Source organism: Eutrigla gurnardus (assembly GCF_963514095.1).
Source record: "Eutrigla gurnardus genome assembly, chromosome: 19".
NCBI lineage: Eukaryota > Metazoa > Chordata > Actinopteri > Perciformes > Triglidae > Eutrigla > Eutrigla gurnardus.
Genome location: NC_139930.1, coordinates 14588577 through 14608989, shown reverse-complemented (window position 1 = coordinate 14608989; position 20413 = coordinate 14588577). Strand labels below are relative to the sequence as shown.

At 46.7% G+C, this 20413-nt stretch overlaps 1 protein-coding gene across 1 annotated transcript in view; it reads left to right on the top strand.

Annotated features, from left to right (window-relative positions):
- The first annotated feature begins 197 nt into the window (after window positions 1–197).
- bcr (BCR activator of RhoGEF and GTPase) overlaps window positions 198–20413 on the top strand; it is a 62906-nt gene continuing 42690 nt past the window's right edge. The window contains exon 1 of the mRNA XM_084034491.1: window positions 198–2660. Within this exon, the coding sequence (XP_083890617.1) occupies window positions 1052–2660 (1609 nt within the window). The 5' untranslated portion in view covers window positions 198–1051. The remainder of the gene's footprint in view (window positions 2661–20413) is intronic.

Sequence of the window (20413 nt, the reverse complement as noted above, 5' to 3'; positions counted from 1 at the left end):
GAAATGTATGGCTGCTCATGCAAACACTCCTTTTAAAACTAAAGACATTAAAATAAGTTTGAACAGTTGATATAGTAACGTGGTGGGTTCCTTGCGTCCCTGCTCTGTCTCTTTAACCAGCAGTGCTCCCTGTCACTCTGGTCCCTCCCATTCTCGCAGCCCCTCCAGTGTTGCTGGCCTGAGATGGGAGCGCGCACAGCGGCACCATCACGGCCGAAGAAACGGAATAAACCTGGAAAAGAACAGAGGGGGAGAGAAAAAAAACAACAACACTACCACATAGGTGCCGTTGGGGAAAAAAATGGTATAACGAAGCCGTTTTAATTGACTTCAACCGGATCGCACCGCTCGATCGCGTCCTCCTGAGAAACTCCGATGTTGTCGTCGCTTGTGTTTTGCGCTTTTTCTCCTTTCTCCTTGAGCGCCGCTGGTACAAAGGCGCTTGGTGTGGAGCAGCAGCAGCAGCAGCACCTGGGATTACTGCCGTATGAATGGACACGAGTGAACGGACCCGCTCTCACGGACGAACACGGAATAGTAGACACGGACAGTGAGTAAAACCAGTAGGATTAAAACACTTTTTTTTTCTCTTTTTATTCTCTAACTGGGAGCCAGATCTCTCCCATCGTGTCACCTCGCGAGGACAGATGCTGTCATTGTGTCGAGGCTGAGATTTAAAAAAAAAAAAAAAAAAAATCTTCTGAAAGTGTCCTTTTCTGGAATAATGCATGAGAACGACGAGCGCTGTCGCAGCTTTGTGTTTCTCTCCATGCCTCTGCCCGAACGGCCGCTTTCTCGTCTCCAGAATGGGATGTATTGTTGCTGCGCAGCCCACGACAAGTGTCAGCAATCACACCGTGCGTGTCTGAACGGGTTACCTCAAGGCCCGTTGTAACCGCCGAAGCTGCTTTCTGGCTGCAAGTGGCCATTATTGTAACTGGACTTTAAAAAAATAAAAAAAAATTAAAAAAAAGGACGAACCCCTTGGCTTCATTCACCCAGCGTGCGTGAGCCGGGGTCGCTCACAGAAATACTATATATTAGGCACAGTATGGTGGAGCCGGTGGGGTTCACAGAGGCGTGGAAAGCGCAGTTCCCCGAGTCCGATCCCCCCAAAATGGAGCTTCGATCCGTCGGAGGCATCGAGCAGGAGCTGGAGAAGTGCAAAGCGTCCATCAGGCGCCTGGAGCAGGAGGTGAACAAGGAGCGCTTCCGCATGATCTACCTGCAGACCCTCCTGGCCAAGGAGAGGAAGAGCTACGACAAGCAGCGATGGGGCTTCAGGAAGACGCCGCTCAGCGAGGGTATGGACCCTTCGGCCACACAGGGCGCGGAGTGCCAGTCCCAGCAGCCGCACATGCAGGAGACCGGTGGAGTTGGAGTAGGAGTGGTTGGAGGAGGGTACGGCGGCAGTGGCGGAGATAGGAGCCGTTATCATCCTCTTGGAGAAACAGCTGGGAGGTCCAAACCCAGGCCCCCGCCGGCCAGGAAGTCGGCCTCCCACGGAGATGGCCTGGAGTCAGCCTTTGAGGTTCCCCAGCAGGCTGAGTCGATGTCCTGCGACAACCTAGATGGCCTCTCGCCATCCAAGCAGAGAGGCGGCATCTCCGTCTCCCCCCGCAGGCTCAATGTCCCACCCACAGACAAGGACCTGCCCTCTGACCCCAAGGACAAGCTGGGGATGGGACTTGGCGTCGCAGCTCTTCGGTCCAACTTTGAGAGGATCAAGCGGGCCAACTCTCACACGGCGGGGGATGTAGCAAAGGGACAGGAGAAGCAGCTGCCGCCGCCACCGTTCTACTCCAACATGGAATTCCACCACGAGCGGGGTCTGATCAGGGTCAACGACCGTGACGTCTCTGACAAGATCAGCTCCCTGGGCAGCCAGGCCATGCAGATGGAGCGAAAGAGGTCTCTTCACTCCCTCCCAGGTAACCTGGCAACGGTGGCAGGGGAGCTCCGCGCCAGGCCAGTGTACAGAGGCCGGTCCACTGAGAGCACCTGCGGCTACGATGCAGAATATGAAGACGGGGAACCCAACCAGCGACACTCGGGGAGGGCCAACGGTGGCAAACCTCCACCCCCTCCTTGGCAGCCCTCTGAGTTCCAGGCCTACTCCAGCGTCTATGTAGGTGGGGTGATGATGGGAGAAGGTGGCAGTGCAGATGGGAGAGGTGGTGGTGGAAGCGGGACTGGAGTCACGATGAGAGACCTTGGGGGAGGGGATGACCACCTCCTGACCTGGCCGCGGCGCTCCTACTCCCCGGGGAGTTTCGAGGACGTCGGTGGAGGCGGCGGCTACACGCCGGACTGCAGCTCCAACGAGAACCTGACGTCCAGCGAGGAGGACTTCTCCTCAGGTCAGTCCAGCCACGTCTCACCCAGTCCCACCACGGCCTTCCGCCGACCCTTTAGAGAGAAGAGCCGCTCGCCGTCCCAAAACTCCCAGAACTCCCAGCATTCCTTTGACAGCAGCAGCCCGCCGACGCCGCAGTCCCAGAAGCGTCACCACCGACAGCAGGGAGGCCACGTGGTCATGTCTGAGGCCACTATTGTGAGCGTTCGTAAGACCGGTCAAATCTGGCCGCCCGGTGCCCATCATGACCTCATGCCCCATGGTAGAACATCTCATGACAACAGTTTCCATGGAGACCACCTAGGTGAGTGGTGGCTGCTGCCTCTAATCTTTGTTGTTGTGGAAGGCAGGTGGGCTGGATTACAAAGGTCATTTCCGAACCCACGGAGAAAGAGTGTGGCTGGTTGTGTGTGTGAAAGGGACGAAGGAAGGGGGAAAAAAACTGAATGGAAGTCTGAGTGAATCACTGTAATATATTCATGTGCTGGCATCTATTCTTTGGCATTTTTAGCCTCTTCTTCACGGAATGCTTCTTTCCTCATGGAAACCACAGAGCAGCCAAACATTGACGTGATTGATAGCGTGTGTGTGATCGTGTGTGTGTGTGAGTGTGCATGTGTTCTTTGGATGGCCTCGCGTGGGAGACGGATGAAAGATCCACCTCGTCTTACTTATTCCTGGAATGTCATCCGGGTTGGGTGAACAATAAATGCGGTCAGTCTGGGTCGAAACTGCAGGTCTAGCCTCCCTCAGACGACTCCTGCGGATGCGAGTGTGGAATTCCGATCGCAGGTGTCCGTCTGTCTGAAACGTGACCTAGAGTAGAAGGCAATTCCCTGAACCTCGAGCTGAAACTCTTCCCCAGCTTTTTGCACGGGGCAGGTCAAAAAATAAATCTCCAAACAACTCTGTCCAGTACCCTTAACCGCTTGATTGCAGCCTTTGAGCCACGGCACCTGTAATTTTACGGCGGCGAGCAGATAGATGTGCAGCTTGGAGCAAACGGGGGCCAACAATAATGGACTGTGTTGCTCAACGAGGCCCATTAGCAGGACTTGACTTACTGTAATTCCTCAGTAAAGTTTCCATTGCAAAAGGTTGTGCCAGTTCTCTGGGAGTGAAACCAAAACGCTGCTCGGGTAGTTCAAATATTTGACATAATTTTGAGTCATTGAGTGTTGTTTACCAAGGGGCGGTTGGCCTGCAGTTGTGCAGATTTTGCTTGTTGTTTCTCTCTGCTGTTGAAGTGAGTGGTGAAAGTGTGTAGGCAGATAACACAGAGGGGAAGTTATGGTGTAGCTGTAACTTGTACAATAAAGTTAACGCTAATAAAACTAAGGCGAAGGGTGAGTACCATCAATGATTTGCTCAAGACTGTTACCGTCATCACTCAGGGTATCATCGCCGTCTGACACCTGATGCCTCTCATTGCCTAAACATCCTGAACAGAGGACAGGTCTCTGTGCATCTATAATTCATTTATATGAATAACGCCCGGTGGAATCAGCTAAAATGATTTCTCCAGAAAGGATGCATTCATCAAACTGCAGGATTACATCCTGTCCAGACAACGACCTCAGCTACATTGGCAGTGGAAGTGAAAGACATCTTCCCATTTTTGTTTCCCCGTCCCCCCCCCCCCTGATGACAAGCGGTCGGCAAACACCAACAACAATGAGGCGCGATGCTAGCAAATAGTGAGTCCTCTGCAAATGGCTAGCTAATTCCCCAGCTGCTGTGTTTAGGATTATCGCGGCGCAGTCTGCTCTCTTTGTTTTAGCATCTTTTCCACAACAGTGAGCCCTGTGGGGAGTGAGGCGAGCCGGAAGAGCAAGGATGGAGGCTGAGGGGAGGATGGGGGGGGCATTTAGTGGGATAATCTGGAATTTGAGCATAAGAAGTAAAAATCTTTGATAGACACCCTGCAGAGTGGTTTTGTTTTCTAGCCGGGTTTAAGCTGTGGGGGCAGACAGGCTCGATGTCGATGGAGAAGGTGATGATAACGATGAATATTGCATCGTTTTGTGGCCCCCCCAGCGGCGTGCGGTTTTCCAGTCAACCAGAACTGAGAGAGAGAGAACGGTAAAAGAGGAAGAAGAGTGTTTCTGGTGAGCGGCTGATTGTAATAACAAAGAGTGGGACGGCGTTTTGAGGGAGACGTGAGGGAGGCAGAGTGCAAGGCAGAGCTGTCGTTTCTCGCTTCGTTGGTTAGGGATGCGGGGGCTGCAGAGAGGCACAGATGGGAAGAACTCTCCCGTTGCGTAACAGAAACACACAGACTCACAAAAACACACGCGCTTGATATTTGCTCTTATACCTAGAGGCTGCTTTGCTTTCAGCAGTAGGTGTGCATGTGTGTGTGTGTGTTGTTCATGCTGGGCCCGAGGGGAAGGATGTTTCCTGCCAGTGGGTGACTGAGGTGCCACCTTCTCTGTGGAGGATTGACATCCACAGTGACTTAGTTCTGATCTCCTTTTCTTCTCTGCGTGCCAACAACAGTAGTAATTGCCCCATGGCGTGTTTTGTTTATTTAAAGTGGGGAGGGGGGGTTCAGAATGAAAAGTTCTACACGCTGAGCGGAGACCGAGTGGGTCTCTGTGGTGACGGCACAAGACGAAATGACAAAATGAGTGAAAGATTAAAATAGAAACGTCTCCCTCGAGTGTCATTCAGTGGGAAAGCAGAGACGCTTGGCAAGTCAAAGCTAGGCCTTGTGGAAGAAAAAAAAGAAATAGACAAATGTTTGGAGGCACGAATGCCAACTTTCCACTTTTGAACTGAAGTGAACAAACATGAGTGCTCCGATGTTGCGTCCAAGCATTCGTGCCCGGGGTAGACGACTGACAAGTGTCTTTCACGCCTTGACTCCGTTCCTCATCTTGTCCCGCTGGTAAACCTCGGTGAAGAGGAAGAGGAAACTTGTTAAATTGAGAAGAATTAAGAAGAGCTATCCACATGTTTCCCACGACTCCAGTGGGACGTAATGTCGGATTTGGGTACATGTGTTCCCCGCTGAATGTTTTAGTGAGTTCTGAAGAAAAGAAGCTTTCACTACCTTCTGCAATGAAAGGGGTGGTACCTAAAAATGTCTTTTCCCCCCATACGCTGTTTCCACTGATTCATCTGAAGGGAAATCTGCCTTGAATCCAGGCATACCTGTGGGTTTGGGTCCCTGAGGGCGGGGATGCCAAAGCAGGACAGACCTGAGAAGTCGTCAATGGCTGTATTGTCCACAACCTCCCACTCCCTTCGGCTGGGTCCTGTCAGCGGCTGTATTTTTAGGCAGGCTCGACCTCCTGCTCTCTCTGGTCTCGGGGTTATTTATCACTTATTTTACATGATTTTATTCTGATATTCTGAAGCAGAGTCCTCAATAAATTAATATAGCAATCAAATGAAGTGATTTAAAAGTATTAAAAAGACTTTTCAACCATAGTCAGCTCAGTTTGAACCATCTTTTGATGTCCTCAGCGCTGCTTTGTGTGTTTCTGGGTATTTTGCTGAATATCTTTGTTGTCAGAAATCCGGTGTTGCTTGTGTGCGTGTGTTTGTCAGTGGAGACGACAGATGATGGAAAAGGAATGACGGGTACACACATGGCTCACAAGACAGCGGGAGAGATTTTGTCAGTGGTACCTCCGGCCAAGCCGACATGCTTTATGGTCGTCCGGCGTGGCACAGTGACCCCCTTTTCATGCTGAAGGAGGGGGGGCTGAGTGGTGGAAAGGAGAGGAGAGAAGCATGGGAGGGCAAGAAGAAGAGGTGGAGGTTGAGGTGAAGGAGGGGGAGGGAGGGAGGGGGAAAGCAGAACTGCCTTTCTGGCCAGCTGGGTGCTCAGCTCAGCCTCTCTCACTGTTGCAACCTGCTCGGACCAAGTATGTCGGCACTAAACGGCCCCTTTGTTCCCTTTGCTGGGATCAGTTATGTAGAAAGAAAACCTCCCTCCTGACAAAAAACCCCTCTGGAGTCATTCAACATTTGATTTAGTTCACTCTTTTATTACTATATGTCCTCTAGTGTGTAAGCGTTTTTTTTTTCCCCAACAATATTCTGTGTACAAAGCGACCATATGTGGTTGTGTTGCATCTCGTGTGTCTGCAGCAGAAGTCCAGCCTGGCGTGGAGGCTGCCGTGGCATTGCTCAGTTGGCAATGGCCAGAAGGGTGGAGCAGCTCCAGCAGCTGCCCAGCGAGAGTCAAACTGGCTTGGTTTGAGGGGCCGGAGCCGCCAGTTTCAACACTCAACCAGGGAACTTTGTGTGTGTGTGTACAAAACGGTTTTAAGAATGGGGGGTCGGAGGGATTTTGGACTTTCAAGCTAACCTTTTGGGTGATGGGAAGCAGATTGTATGATCATAACTGTGTTCTGCAGACGGACATGCAAATACAAACACACATAAACACAAACTCCCAGCCCTCTAAAGTGTAATTGCTCTTCCCTGCTTCTGTTTATTTCTCCTCTTTTTGTGTGTGTGTGCTTGTGTACTTCCTATGCCAAGCACCCAGCCACAATCTTTCCTCTAGTGACCGACAGCTCTTGTTAAAAAAAAAAAAAGAAAAGAAAAACCTTGGAAAATCCCCTACATAAATTCTGGTGACTCTTTTCTCCACATGTGCTGCTGCTTGTGCCTTTGAACATCAGCCATCTTGGCTCCTCCGTAACATGGCCCACGTTGTCGCAGTCGTCAAGCTTGTCATCTGGATTGGTCATAGTGCAGGGAAACTGCGCTAGTTAGCACTCACCGCTAACCACTCACCACTGGGTTGGTGTGAGGGCTCGCTGGTGTGTGTTTTCTACATATGTCCCAGCTAAGCTGCATGGTCTGTTAATCACAGCCAGTTCTCTCAGGGACTGGGTTTCGGTTGGGGGGGGGGGGGGGTGGAAAGAAAGACCCGGTTTGTGGTCCCTGGTTGAGACCACACGACAATGTGGCATCCCAAAGATTAATATCAGAATGACCCAAAATGCCCTCGGAGAGAATTTGTCCAGATTTCCTGGAGTACAGATGTCGTAGAAGCATTCCACCTCTTTTACATGTCAAAGTCAATTTGCTAGTCAAAGTGGGGAAAACGCCGCCTGTTAAAACAGTTGTATAACGTCATCAGTCTGTTACTCAAGTCATGTCATATGAGGATCTATAGTCAGTCTATTGCATCATGGGAAGTGTAGGATCCATTGTCAGGATATGTCTAACAAATCATGTTTTGCGGGTCTTTTGACAGATGTATTTTTAGATGCGACCTGAGCCTAGGTTAAAAATAAGGAGACCACACGCTGCAGACATCCATCCAAAGGTGATGGTAGTGTGCAGGGTTCACAAACTTTTCACACATATAGGCCACAACTGAAAGCCATGTGATCCTCTTCTCTGGATTAGAGGACAAACCTGTCTAGTCATGTTCAACATATAAACCTTAATCTCCACTCTTTAGTCTGGGAATTAGAAACTGGCCAACAATCAGATTAACCATTTCTCCTCCGTGTAACTAAGCTCCCGCCACGCTGCACTCATTACAGCACTAATGCATGATGTCCTATATATTACAGATGGGATTATCGTCACTCACGCACCATGACATGTATGCATGACAGGCTATGCAGAATGATAGTTGCCTAACATTAAACAAATGGGTAAAATGGTGGTTTCCTCACTAAATTATTATATGATTGTTACATGTATTTAGACTGATTAATCTAATGAGGCATTCTCTTTCATTTTCCACCTCGTTTCTCACCCAAACGTCTTCTCTTTCACTTTATTATATCCCCTCACCCTGCCCCTTTTCCTTTTCCAGTTTGCTCTGTTTTTCCTCCATTTACGCTCCATTCAAACAGCTGGTTCTAGTTTCCTTCGCCAATTAGAGGTGCATCACCTTTCCGTCTTTGTTTCTGCGGGTTTTCCTCCAAGCAAGAAGGGGGGTGCAGTGGAGGGAGGGGGGCGGGAGAGATCAAAGTCGCGACCCCCTCTAGCAGGAGCAGGCTGGCTCTCTCTGTAATTGTCCAATAGGGGTTTAACTGACGAATGCTTATAAAACAACACAATCAATGCCAAATGTCAGCAGCCGGCCTCCTTGTTACAGAGTCGATTCCCCCCTCTCTCTTCCTCCAGCTATTTCTTTTGGTCTTCTGTCCGTCTCTCCACCATGCACTCCTTGCACATGTATGTTGAGTGTGTGTCTGTGTATGTGTGTAGCTTAATTGTGTGTGTGGACAGACAGACATACTTTGGAAACTGTGTTTGGTTGACTTTAATGGTGTTAACGTCGGTTGACTGTCAGTAGTAAAGATTGTGGATCCCTGAGGGTTCAGTTATATAGGGAGGATATATGATACCCATTCCTTCGCTTCTTGAACGTGTTTGAAATCCGTGATATGGAGAGTGTCATGGATGTAAACTAGTGTTGACAGTGATACTGAAATGATAATATTTAAAACATCAGAAACATCAGGAAATCAGTATTGGAATAATAGACGACAGCAGAACATGGAAATGTATTGTTTAGAAAATGTGCATGGTATGCAGTAATTTGATGTAAACTTATATTGGCAACCAGATATCACATTATCGAGCATTTATTCATTTTTTTTTTTATAAAACAGTGCCGCCAACTGGCACCATCAGTAACCATTCAGGTGGAGAGTGGTACTGCAGCACGGGAGACGAAGAGCAGCCTCCAAAACATAAAAAAATGATAATGAAGTCTGATGAGAAACATCATGCATTATTTGGTACAGCGTAAAGAAATGTCAAATTGACAATATGATTATTACGTTTGTGATTTATTGTTCAGCAGATTTTATAGACGCTCTCTCGTAATCCGTTTTGAATGAACCCATTGTTTCCAGATGAGAAGCAGAGAAAGTGAGAAGCGTTTCCATCCCAACTACAGCAGGACAAAACACTGCCTCATTTAAAAGCTGGGACCTTGTCATACTGAGTGTGGGGGACTGCATTTCTTTTCTCTCCTGCTAGATGAGGAGGCGCAGGAGTCAGGAAGGCCACCGAAGAGGGAGGAAGTGTTTCAGACCTCATTAGCTTTTTGTAGCTGCAGACGATGAAGAGCTACAGGCCGAGACACAGACAGGACACGTGCTCGCACACACTCTCAGAATAATAGAAGCAGGGAGGCGGACAAACTGTATTCATGTGTCCGCAGCAGACACGCTTGCTTGGACCACGTTTTGGGTTCAGGGGCATTACATCCAATCTGGATCCAGTATGGAATCCACTTTTCAAACCCGAATCCTTTTGGATCCCCTATCACATTCTCTTCGCTGTCATCTTTCTCTCTTCCCTCAGGCTTTTGGTTATTAGACTGTGTTCGCACTGGGCAGCTGGATGGGTTTGCTCAATAAATGGCACTTGTTTTCCAGACTATTAGAGTGTGTGTGTGTGTGTGTGTGTGTGTGTGTGTGTGTGTGTGTGTGTGTGTGTGTGTGTGTGTGTGTGTGTGTGTGTGTGTGTGTGTGTGCGCGCGCGCGCGCGCGTTTAAAGTTTCGGAGGGCGAACCTGCTGTGTGAGTGAGTTAGGGAGAGAGAGAGAAGAGAGAGAGACTGCAGAATGAGGTAGCTATGCTATAAAAATAACACATTATCAAATAAAGGAGTCCAGCGGCTGGCTGTGGATCAGTGTTGCAGCTGGCTACTTGTGTCTGGAGTTGGAAATAAGAACCATACATTAAAAAAAAAATGAACCATTTGACCTCATTTTCCAGTTCATCCGTTTGTTTAGGACATGCCAACATGATAGTGATCGTGATGAGGCTTTAATTCACGTGGCCTCATCTCATAGACTCCATATGAAGGCAACACCGGATGCATATGGATTCCGAATAGATGCTGTTCAGAGGATGGAGGTGCACAGATGGAGGGAGTTGGCAGGAGAGAGAGAAGCTGGCTGTGCATGCGGTCACAGCGGTGTTTGGAGGAAGAGCAGAGTCTGTCCTGTCTGAACAGACGTTTGTTAAATGTCAAGAAACCTAAAGAACGGAACCAGATGTGAGGACAAGTTTGACTCCCATTACGCTTCCTCCGACTCTGCCTCCTTCTGCTGTGTGTTGTTTGTCGAGCCGCTTTGTTGCAGGGACTGGATAACCCGGAGGCTCCCGGGGAAGATCAGATTTCACGTGGCGATCTGGCTCTCTTCCCCGAATGCCCTTCGGTAACATCCCTCCTTCTGCGATATCTCATTTATGTCACTTAATATCCCCCCTGACCATTTCTCTCGCTCTCTGCCTGCCTCCTTTCACTCAGTGCCATTCAGCCTGGAGCACACTATACAGTATAAAGGCGAATTTTAAGCCCAATTTGTCCTCGACAACTGATTTCCTAATTCACTTGTCTGCTAGAAGATATAGGATGCATCACCAGCCTGCAAAACGTGCATCTGTAGGGTGTTTCATTCAGGATTTTAAAAGCCTTTTCTATGCAGCTATATTGTCCCTTTCTGTCTCTTAGCTTCAGGCCATTGTTAGCACTTATTTTTTCTTCTGACAGGCAGCAGAATCCAGACCAGCCTGAACCCCCTGTTGTGCTCGTGAGTGAAATGATGCGATGAGAAATCTGGCTTTTCCAGCTCAACCTGTGCCCCCAGCGGAGCACGTTAAAGCACATATTTTGAAGTTAAACATCATTTACATAACTTTGAAAAGGATGCAGAGGCTCCGACGAGGCTTAACAACCACTCCGGATAGTTTCTGCCGGAGTTATGCAATCTCTGTGTCCTCAACAGAAACCTTGTGCAAATAACCCCGACTGCAAGATAATGAGGCCGTACTGAAGGCGTGTGATGTTTGCTCTTTCGCTGATACGAGATGACTCAAAGCCAAATGGGCAATTTGACTCGAGCATAAGCTTTTATGTTATTAACACATCACAAAAAAAATAGACCAGTAGCACTTGGGGGTAAGATGTAAAAACATTCCCCAGCTGCTTGGAACTCGGTTGACCTTGATGTCTCGGTGTAAGGACCGAGCTAAGTGACGGAGCTGCTTGTGAATATAAGAGGAAGAAAAAAAATATGAAGTGATTCCTCATGTGCTGCTTTGTTGTGGGATTCGGAGCTTCCTCTTCAGTGTCCACATGGTGTCCACATGGTCAAAACAGTTTCTTTCCCTCATTCCTTGTCAGCTCTTTGTTCTCTCTCTCTCTCTCTCTGTTTTCCATTTTGTTCCTCTTCCTGAGTGCTCCACATTCTACATATCTTCCCGTGTCATTGTCACTGCATCTCCCTCTCATTTGGCCCACTTTATAGACCTATAAATGGCAGAGCATGCTCAGGGCGAAGCAGTTGTGATTGGCTCGGAGTGACAACTCAAGAAGTATTTTCTCTGTCACGTCTGTGAGGAGGCCGTACAGTAATTGCCTTATTGTACTGTGTGTGTGTGTGTGTGTGTGTGTGTGTGTGTGTGTGTGTGTGTGTGTGTTCTATCCACCAGTATAAAGCCACAGAGGAAGGTTTTAAACGTAACCCCCATATGAATACAAAATGCAGATGCAGTTATTTAGAAACAAACCCACCATCTCATACACATGCATAGATGATTGCATACCCACTAATTGACTGCTGGATTATGATGATGGGGCACGTTTTGTTCGCATGCACGCACCATTCTGCCTCCCCGCCTAATCCCCTCCTCTGTCATCCATTATTGATGCTAGCGCCCACTTGTTGCGAAATTAGAAACTGTCTGTCGTGAGACATGGTGTCACATCCCCATCCCCCCCTAATCTGAGCACCCCAGAGGTGCACAGCAGGACAGCATGGTCTGATCTATGATTATTTTATCCAGCAATCGTTTTGTCTATAAAATGCTTAAAAAAAATGAGGAATTCACAATTTCTTACAACCAACGATGATGTTTTTCCAGTCCAAAAGTTAAAGATTTTAATTTACTGTCAACCACAAATAGTGTTGAAGCTCTTCTTGCACATTCTCACATCTTAACTCTTAGGCAGCGTAAGAAGCTCTGACATCTGACACTGGAGCCTCGACGGGGACTTAAATCCTAAAGCAGACTTCAGACACAGAAAGTCGTTTTGCCAGTTGCCCAAGGAGGCACCATTTAAAAAAAAAAAAAAAAAGCATTAATCTGCATTTTCAGCGCTGATTCTTACAGGAGGAAATATTAAAATGCAAATATACTTTCATAGAAGGACCATTGGGATGTCCTTCTATGGTTATCTTGTGTCATTGACATTTACAATTGAAGAACAAGGCAAACTGTAGCAGGTAATCTCTGGCTCCAACAGTCCTGCTGCAGCTAGCATGAGTCACATAATCACTAATGATGCTGCAACATGGGCAATGTTGTGCAACGCGCTGGCTTTCCCACCAACCGAGTGCTTTGCTTTACCTCAGTAACGACCATCGTCGTTGACTACACCTAGCAATGTTGAATTTATCTTAAATCTGTGAATCCTCTCCATGCTTCCAACTCTGTCACTTCAGAGCGGACGATGAACGGCGTAAACAGCAGCGTAAACAACACTACAGTAGGCTTGGCTATATGCTCCGTCGTGTGGCTCCATCTGTCAGAACAAATTAAGGTTAGTCACCCATCATGTGAAACAGAAGGCGAATATCTAATTGAATATGAGCTATAAAACGGGGGGTTCTAGTAGTTTAGTACGTTTAACACGCCACAAATTAGGATAAATGCTTTTGTCAATTTGTGTTGTGTATTGAGTTTTGAAACTTGATTGCAAGAATGAGTTCTGAATGGGAGGATAGTTCAATGTATTATTGGAGCGAGAGGTTAATTTCTGATTGGAAAGCCTCTAATTCTAATTAAACATCTGGGGGGTCACTGTTTGAATGTCTCGGAGAGATAAAGAGCAGCTGCAGCGCTGTGACGAATGACCGACCTGGTGTTATCCCTGCCCCTGTCTCTGCAGTGGATTGGACGGTGGCCAGAGGACAAGGTGTCTCCAAGAATCCCTGTGTCACCAGAGAAGCCCTGACACACACACACAGTAGATAAAACACACTGCAGATAACCTCACCCCCAGCACTATTTACTCTAGACACACTTCCTCCTGCCTTTAGGCCTCGTCATGGGACCATGACTGAATGCAAAGAAACACGCTGCTCTTTTGGTGTCCCCTCCCAGAAAACACACTAGTCCCTCGGTGGAAATACTGAGAATCCCTCCTATGGATGTGCGTCTGTCTGTTGGCTCAAATGCATCTGTGTCTGTAATCACAGTGTGCATGCTTTTGTCCGACTGCCTCGAGCGTGACCTTGTATCAAAAAACAGAGAGCGATCTATACAAGGACCTGTGGTGCCCACAGTCTGCTCTCCGGGGGCCGGAGCAAAGTGGAATAATTGTGTTACCGTTGGACCACGGCAACAGATATTCATAACTCCCATCGATTACTTAAGTGAATCCACGGTGAGTGCGCCCATCGCGAGACCTCTATAAATCTTGCAGCAGAAGACGGCCGAGCCCTTTGTCTGCGTGCGACGGCTGGATCTGTGACCCGCCATGTGGCCCCCGTAGCGACTGCGACTCCCCTTCACCCAGACGAGCTTTCACCTTAATGAAGTCTTATCTTCACGCTGCTATTTTCCTGCAGCTGAACGAAGCAGATTCTCATCCAGCTGTTTGTTTTGGTCGTTTTGCAAATGGAGCAATAGTGGAAAAAAAGAGTATTTATGCTGGTTGAGTGTCTGGTTGTTAAACTCAAGCACGCTAAAAAAAAAAGAAGAAAAATCATCCAGCTACCTGCCATGTTTCCTCTGTCTCCTGAAGGAAGAAGGCTTCCAGATGGCTGGAGCGTGTGAGGAGTTGCAGTTCTCCACACGGTGGAAACTTCCAGCGCGTTACACTGATGCAATTAGCTGTAATGAATTGAATTAGCCCGCCAAGGTAGGGATGGCTTCAGTGAGAGACACTGTCCTCTGGCAGCTCGCTTCGAGGCCTCTGTTCTTTCACGGGGGAAAAGCAGATGTGTTAGTTTTATGGAAGTGTGTTTGGACGAGAGCTCAAGTGAGATTTTTTTATAAATGTGTGTGTGTGTCGGTGTGTGTCGGTGTGTGCTTGACCCAGCTGTGCAGGTTTACCCTGCTGAATCCACAGAGGTGTCTCCCTGTCTCACTCACAAACGCCTCGTGACCAATAATTGTATAGCTTGTCACTTGGAGCCGAGCCGTTACCGTGGTTACATAAACAGTCAAATAAGCAGCTCCAACTGTCCTCCCTTGCCTTTCCAACACACGTTGACACGTCTCCGCCTCATTGTTGCGCCGCCTGAAGTTGGCTTGCTAAAGTTTGTGTCCACTAAAGATTGTGTGCATGTGGCGAAGTTGGATGTGTTTACCAGTCAATAAGTCGAACCCCCTCCAGGATCAGGTTGTTCTCAGCCCAGCGAACGCGGTGTGAATGTGTCATAGGGGAGGCTGGTTAGCCGCTGGAACAACTGCTCTGTGGTACGGTTTGTGCACGTCGGGGGGAAAGGAACGGTTCTGGTTAGCTTTGATTTGCACGTGCGTTAACCGTCATCACAATGAAGGCAAGAAACAGCGGGATTAAAAGAGAGATTAAGGAATACACAATCCGTGTGTGTGTCGGCGGCTCTCTCAGATGTTATTATGTACACACACACACACACACGCTGACTGAGACGCACGAGCTGGAAACAGTCGTGAAGAGGAAGCGCAAAATAGCTCGGCACTGTCTCAAGCAAAACCAAAGTGGCATGTCTCCAGAAATACTGCGGGAGAATTACATCCCTTCACTGTCAGCCGGAGTGTTGATCATAGTTACTAAATCTCCGCCGCCCGCGAGTGTGTCTTCGTGGGTTAGAGACTGCGAGATGATTTGCGGGAGGAAGAAATCTTCACAGGGCGTCTGAGAAATCCACAGTGATATAAAAAATGAGCCAAAGCTCGGAGGATGTATTTGAAAGAATCGCAGTGTCGTTAACGCTTTTGATACAAAGGACAATTTGAAATGCACGGGCCTGTAATTGACGCTAAAATATGGAGGTTTTCTCTGCCTCCCTTCCAAGATGCTTCTCTGTGTTTATTCTTCCTGTTTCTCTCTGTCCCTGTACTTTAAAATCCCCGTCTCAGTCGAGGCTCTTATGTAAGTGAATTAGCTGGCAAAGTAGCGTTTCATTTTTCATGTGCTGTGCTGGCGATCGGGGACTAGCTGGCTTATGTCATCCCGCTCCTGCTGAGGAGGAGAGATTTAAAAAATGAAATTTGGATTCTGCCATGAATCGGCAAACCTGTCTTCCTCTCATCCATCCCGTTTTATACCTAAATGATTATGCTTTATTTGTCACATATGGACTCATATGGGAGTCTAGATGTCTCTACTCAAAGCTGTTGTTCAAAGCTATATATAGACATTTACCGTAGAGAGTCATGCTAATGTATAGATGCTGTAATCCAGTCAGATGTGTTATGAAAGAAGCCTGAAGGACACTAAGCACTCCTCAGAATGTCACTATAAACGCATCTTAACACTCGTTACACTAACACATATTTTAGACAAAGTGAAATTGGATGTGTGGCTATATCCAGGTTCAGGTGGGTAGATTGGTATTGACAGTGGGCCATTTTCTGTTGCCGTTTTTAGTCTCAAGGCCAGACCTCTTGAGAAAAAGAAGCTATCTGACAGAAAAAAAAGCCATTATCTCTTTCCTTTTTTTCCCCTCTGCACAAAAAAAAAGTGCTTTCTCACTCCTTGGACTTATTTTTAACTCACTCTAAAGCGGAAGCAGGATTTGAAGGGAAATAATATGCAGTTAAAGTGCAATTGCTGAATATATTCCTGGTGAGAGAAGATTTTTTTAGTAAAATGAGGGAAAACAAACACCCGGCCAACGTAAGTCCAATATTCACAGTTCTAAATCCTTTCAAACTGTGTCTGATATCAAAGGAACATTCTGAACAAATTAATTTGTGAACCACAGACATTTAAAAGGTTTAAAGTGAGAAGCAGACATCTTTCAGAGGATTAATTGACTTCCATGGAGGTAACAGCAGCGTTCACATTGTGCATTAATGTGGCCGTTTTCGAGGCTGGACGACGGCAGCAACGCTTCTATTTTAGGTCAAACGTAGGCAACACTGCTATATTGTGACACTGACGTCACAGTCACTCATCTTGTGTGCCCGAGGCTGATTCGTGAACATCTGACTGAAGCGACTCGGGGGGGGGCGGGACATCACATATTGTGTATACATGTCTGTGTGCATGCGTTCATCTGTGCTCGCTTGAGTGAGAATGAGTCTATTTTTGAGAACGCTGGGGTCAATTTCAAGGCGTGGAACATCGACTGACAGAGGAAAAGAGGGCAAAACCGATTTTTAAATAAAGCCCGTCGGATGAGTAACGGCGAAAAGGGGCCATAAAAGGCTCGCAGTCGTAGGAGAGACCGCCGTAAGAACAAAGTATTTTCAGACCGGGACACAACATAAGCAGAGTTAATTCGGCTCTGGAGGCAACGCCTGTTAAAGCATATTTAAGACATTTGGTGACTCAAAAGAAACAAGCCTCGTCCCCATGTGGTTGTTGCAGACAGTCTCTGTATAATAAAGGTACTCATTTGGATCTCAGTCATAGCTGCTAGAGTTCAATATTGAGCTTTTCATATCCCTTTTTTTTTCTCTTAGATGTTCAGGCTCGGGAGTGTTGTGTTGTCATCGTCTCATACAAATAATACATTATAATAATGACACAAATCTCAGAGGGATTAAGCATGCAATTCTCCAAATTAAGATGTAAAATACAGAAATGTGTCCATGCAAAATGGACTCTAAAGTCCAGCTGATGACTCAGACGACAAGGCGATCAAACCGTGATCAAAGAGTGTGTGTGTGTGTGTGTGATGAAATAGAATGTGTTGTCACCCCCACTAACATCTCCCTGAGACCTGTTACTGATGGCTTCAATTAATATGAAGCCATGAAGTGCCCTTGAAGGCACTCTCAGCCTGCCTTACCTGTTTATTATTTCTTCCCACCATCTTTGTCTCACGGCTAATCTCACGTTGCTCTCGGGATGCACGGATAAATGCAGTAAATGTTGCTGACGAGGCATGAAAACCAACCAGACTGGAACGGACTGTTTAAGGGACTCTTTTCATTTTAGAGATGAAACACTTGACAGATGAATCCAAACAACTCACAGCTGACAAGAGATCAAGAGTGCGGCGGAGATGAACTGAAACACATGCTGCTTTCCCACGCCCAACACACATGCACATCCTTCTCCTACTCTTTCTCACACACTTGACTTGCTGATCACTTTGGGTGTGCAGTTAGCGGTCAGCGGAAAAGTGGGTCACTCGAGGTTCTTGTCCCATTTTTTGGGGGGGAAGGAGGGAGGGAGGGAGGGGTATTATTTGTTCTCACTGGAGTGTGACGAGGCCCTGGCATCCTTTGTCTCACTTCTCAATGGTTAATGGTTCCCCTCCCTCTCCTCTCCACCTCCTGGCCTTCTCTCTCTGTCCGTCTTTGACCACTGGTTGACTCAGTATTGCCAGTGGGCTCATGGCCAAGGGCTCACGACTCCGTGCTCAAAGGTTACTCTGGCAGCGGAAGAGGGTGTGAGATCACTCCAATGTTTTGCTGAGTGCGCTGACAGTGGCGCGTCCATCTCGGCCCGTCGACTTACATTCGTTTGCTTTTACAGTTTGAGTGCCAAGTAGCGATTGTGAGAAGGGTGGAGGACTCAATCGTTGTATTTAAGTACAGTTTGGAGGCACTTTTATTTGATTATTCCCGTTTTTATGTCCACTTTACAACATTTATCCGGCATAATCCATATTTAATAAGGAGCACAACATAACAATGCTGCTTTCAATTCAATGCATCAGTGATACTAATCCAATAATATGTGTATTTTTATCAATAATGAGTATGTGAAGTTCATCTAGATAATATTTCTGTACTTTCACGTATCAGGTTGAATGCTGGACTTTCATTACTTTTTTAATAGTGCTACTATTTGAAGGATCTGAATGTTTTTTAACCGCTGGCTAATATACACACGGGTGACAAGTTATAAGAACACACCGGGGAAACAAGTTGTTGTGTTAACTCTGCACATTCCTTCATAATCATTCAGATTAGCCTGGCTTTAATAAGGATTTATAACCTAACAGTTTAAAAAGAAAAAGACATTCCTTCTCTGATTAACTGCTCAGTTAATAGAAACAAAGCAGCATTGATGCCGGTCTGAGGAGCTGCTCTGTGTAAAGCGTCCACGGCTTGATGATTTGTGATGCTTTTAAAGCCTCTTCTCCTGCCGTCGTGGTGTAGTGGAAACTTTACTCATCTCTCCGTCGCGCTCTGAGACAGAAGTGTTACTCACAAAACCACAAATATAAATACTGCATGTCCTTCCACTTCTGAACTAATTCGGGTTAATTGTTTCCATGCGCGCCGTTGAACTGATGCTGCGTGTTTCCTTACGCAGCAGCCTGTCTGACACACACACACACACACACACACACACACACACACACACACACACACACACACACACACTTCATCTTCATCTTCTCCCCTCTGAGCCAGACATTCAGGATTTATCTGCCGTTCTCTTTGTTAAACGGTCTTGTCTCTGCACAGTACACTACATTTTCCTTCATTGTCCGAGCCATTTTTGGAAATTGAAATTGATTGACAGATTACACATTCACAGTCAACTGGTCACTTTGCGTTGTGGCATTCATAACAATGCATAATAATACCGGTATGTTATAGGAGGAAATGATAGACTCTTGATCCTAAAACCAAACCCAGACAAAAGAAAGCCGACAAAAAGCTTCATGAATAATACAAATCTTCAACCCAACTCAAACATTTTAACACCCACAATTTAATCTGTTTTTGTAGATTCGGTAGTGGTTCTCGTTGTCTCTCTCCCTCCCTCTCTCTCTCTCTGTGTAGGAGTAATATTAACTCAGACACTCATGACTCATTATCTCAGTCTGGTGAGGCTTTATCTTATTTGCTTCTAAAGAGGTTCACAACATACCACAGATAGAAGCAGTTGCTTATATTTTAAACGGTCACATCCTCTTTTTACTATTTTTTATGTATGCGTGTATCTTTTCTTATTGATGGATTTATTCATTTGAGTCGCTTTCCTTCCAAGATGACAACCACAGTTTTTCTTAGGGCTGAGACCGGATGGTTTACACTCTAACTATCTTAGTTTAATTGAGTAAACTCGACAGTTGCTAGGAATTCGGTGCCAGGTGGCGGCCATGATGATCTTAGATCCCGAGGCTGTGTCCGGATATTTCTGAAATCCAAAACTCCAACTTTGTGCACATTTCTGTTTCTAAAGGAAACTCGCAAATGCCGTTTCTTTCCGGCGATACAGGATGTGTGTGCATGCAATCGACCGTTGTTGAGATGTTGCATTTCAATGTCCTGTTCGCTCTTGCTTCTTTCGTTGTGTGTTTGCATGTATGTGATTCACAACATCATGCATTCACCACTGCAATGTCTTGAGCCGAGCTGCATTGCTTACCGTCCAGTGAGCTTCGTATAATCTCATCAAACAGTCAGCACAAAGAGGCAACATGAGTATGGAGCAACGAGAATGCCTTGGCCGTTTTCTGTCAACAGTGTTGTAAACTATACATCCTCAGGCAAATATGTTGCTTCGCAGGTTTAGTTTCTGTTCTGTCAGAAATAATCATTGTAGAGCCTCATCGTAGCTTACCATGCTGTGGTTTTATCCTGTAAATTGGAAAGTAATTCATAATTTTGTTATCTACCTTCTTCCCCCCCTGTTTTCCCTCCCTCTCTCCATCATTCAGACGCTCTGGTGGGTAGATTAGTGGAGTGCACGACGCCCACAGAGGAATAATAGCATTTCAGGCTCTGTGGAGTCAAGCCCAGAAATGTTTGGGAAATTTTAATTTGTGTTTGGTTTTTGATGTCACGTCTCTATTTCAAGCCTATTTATTTTTGATTGACTTAACCAACCAGCTCTATGGTTTCTAGATCGCCTTTTTTGATCATATTTGCCTGCATTACTATTAAACAAGCATTAAATGACGGAATATAGCAATATGGCTGCAAGA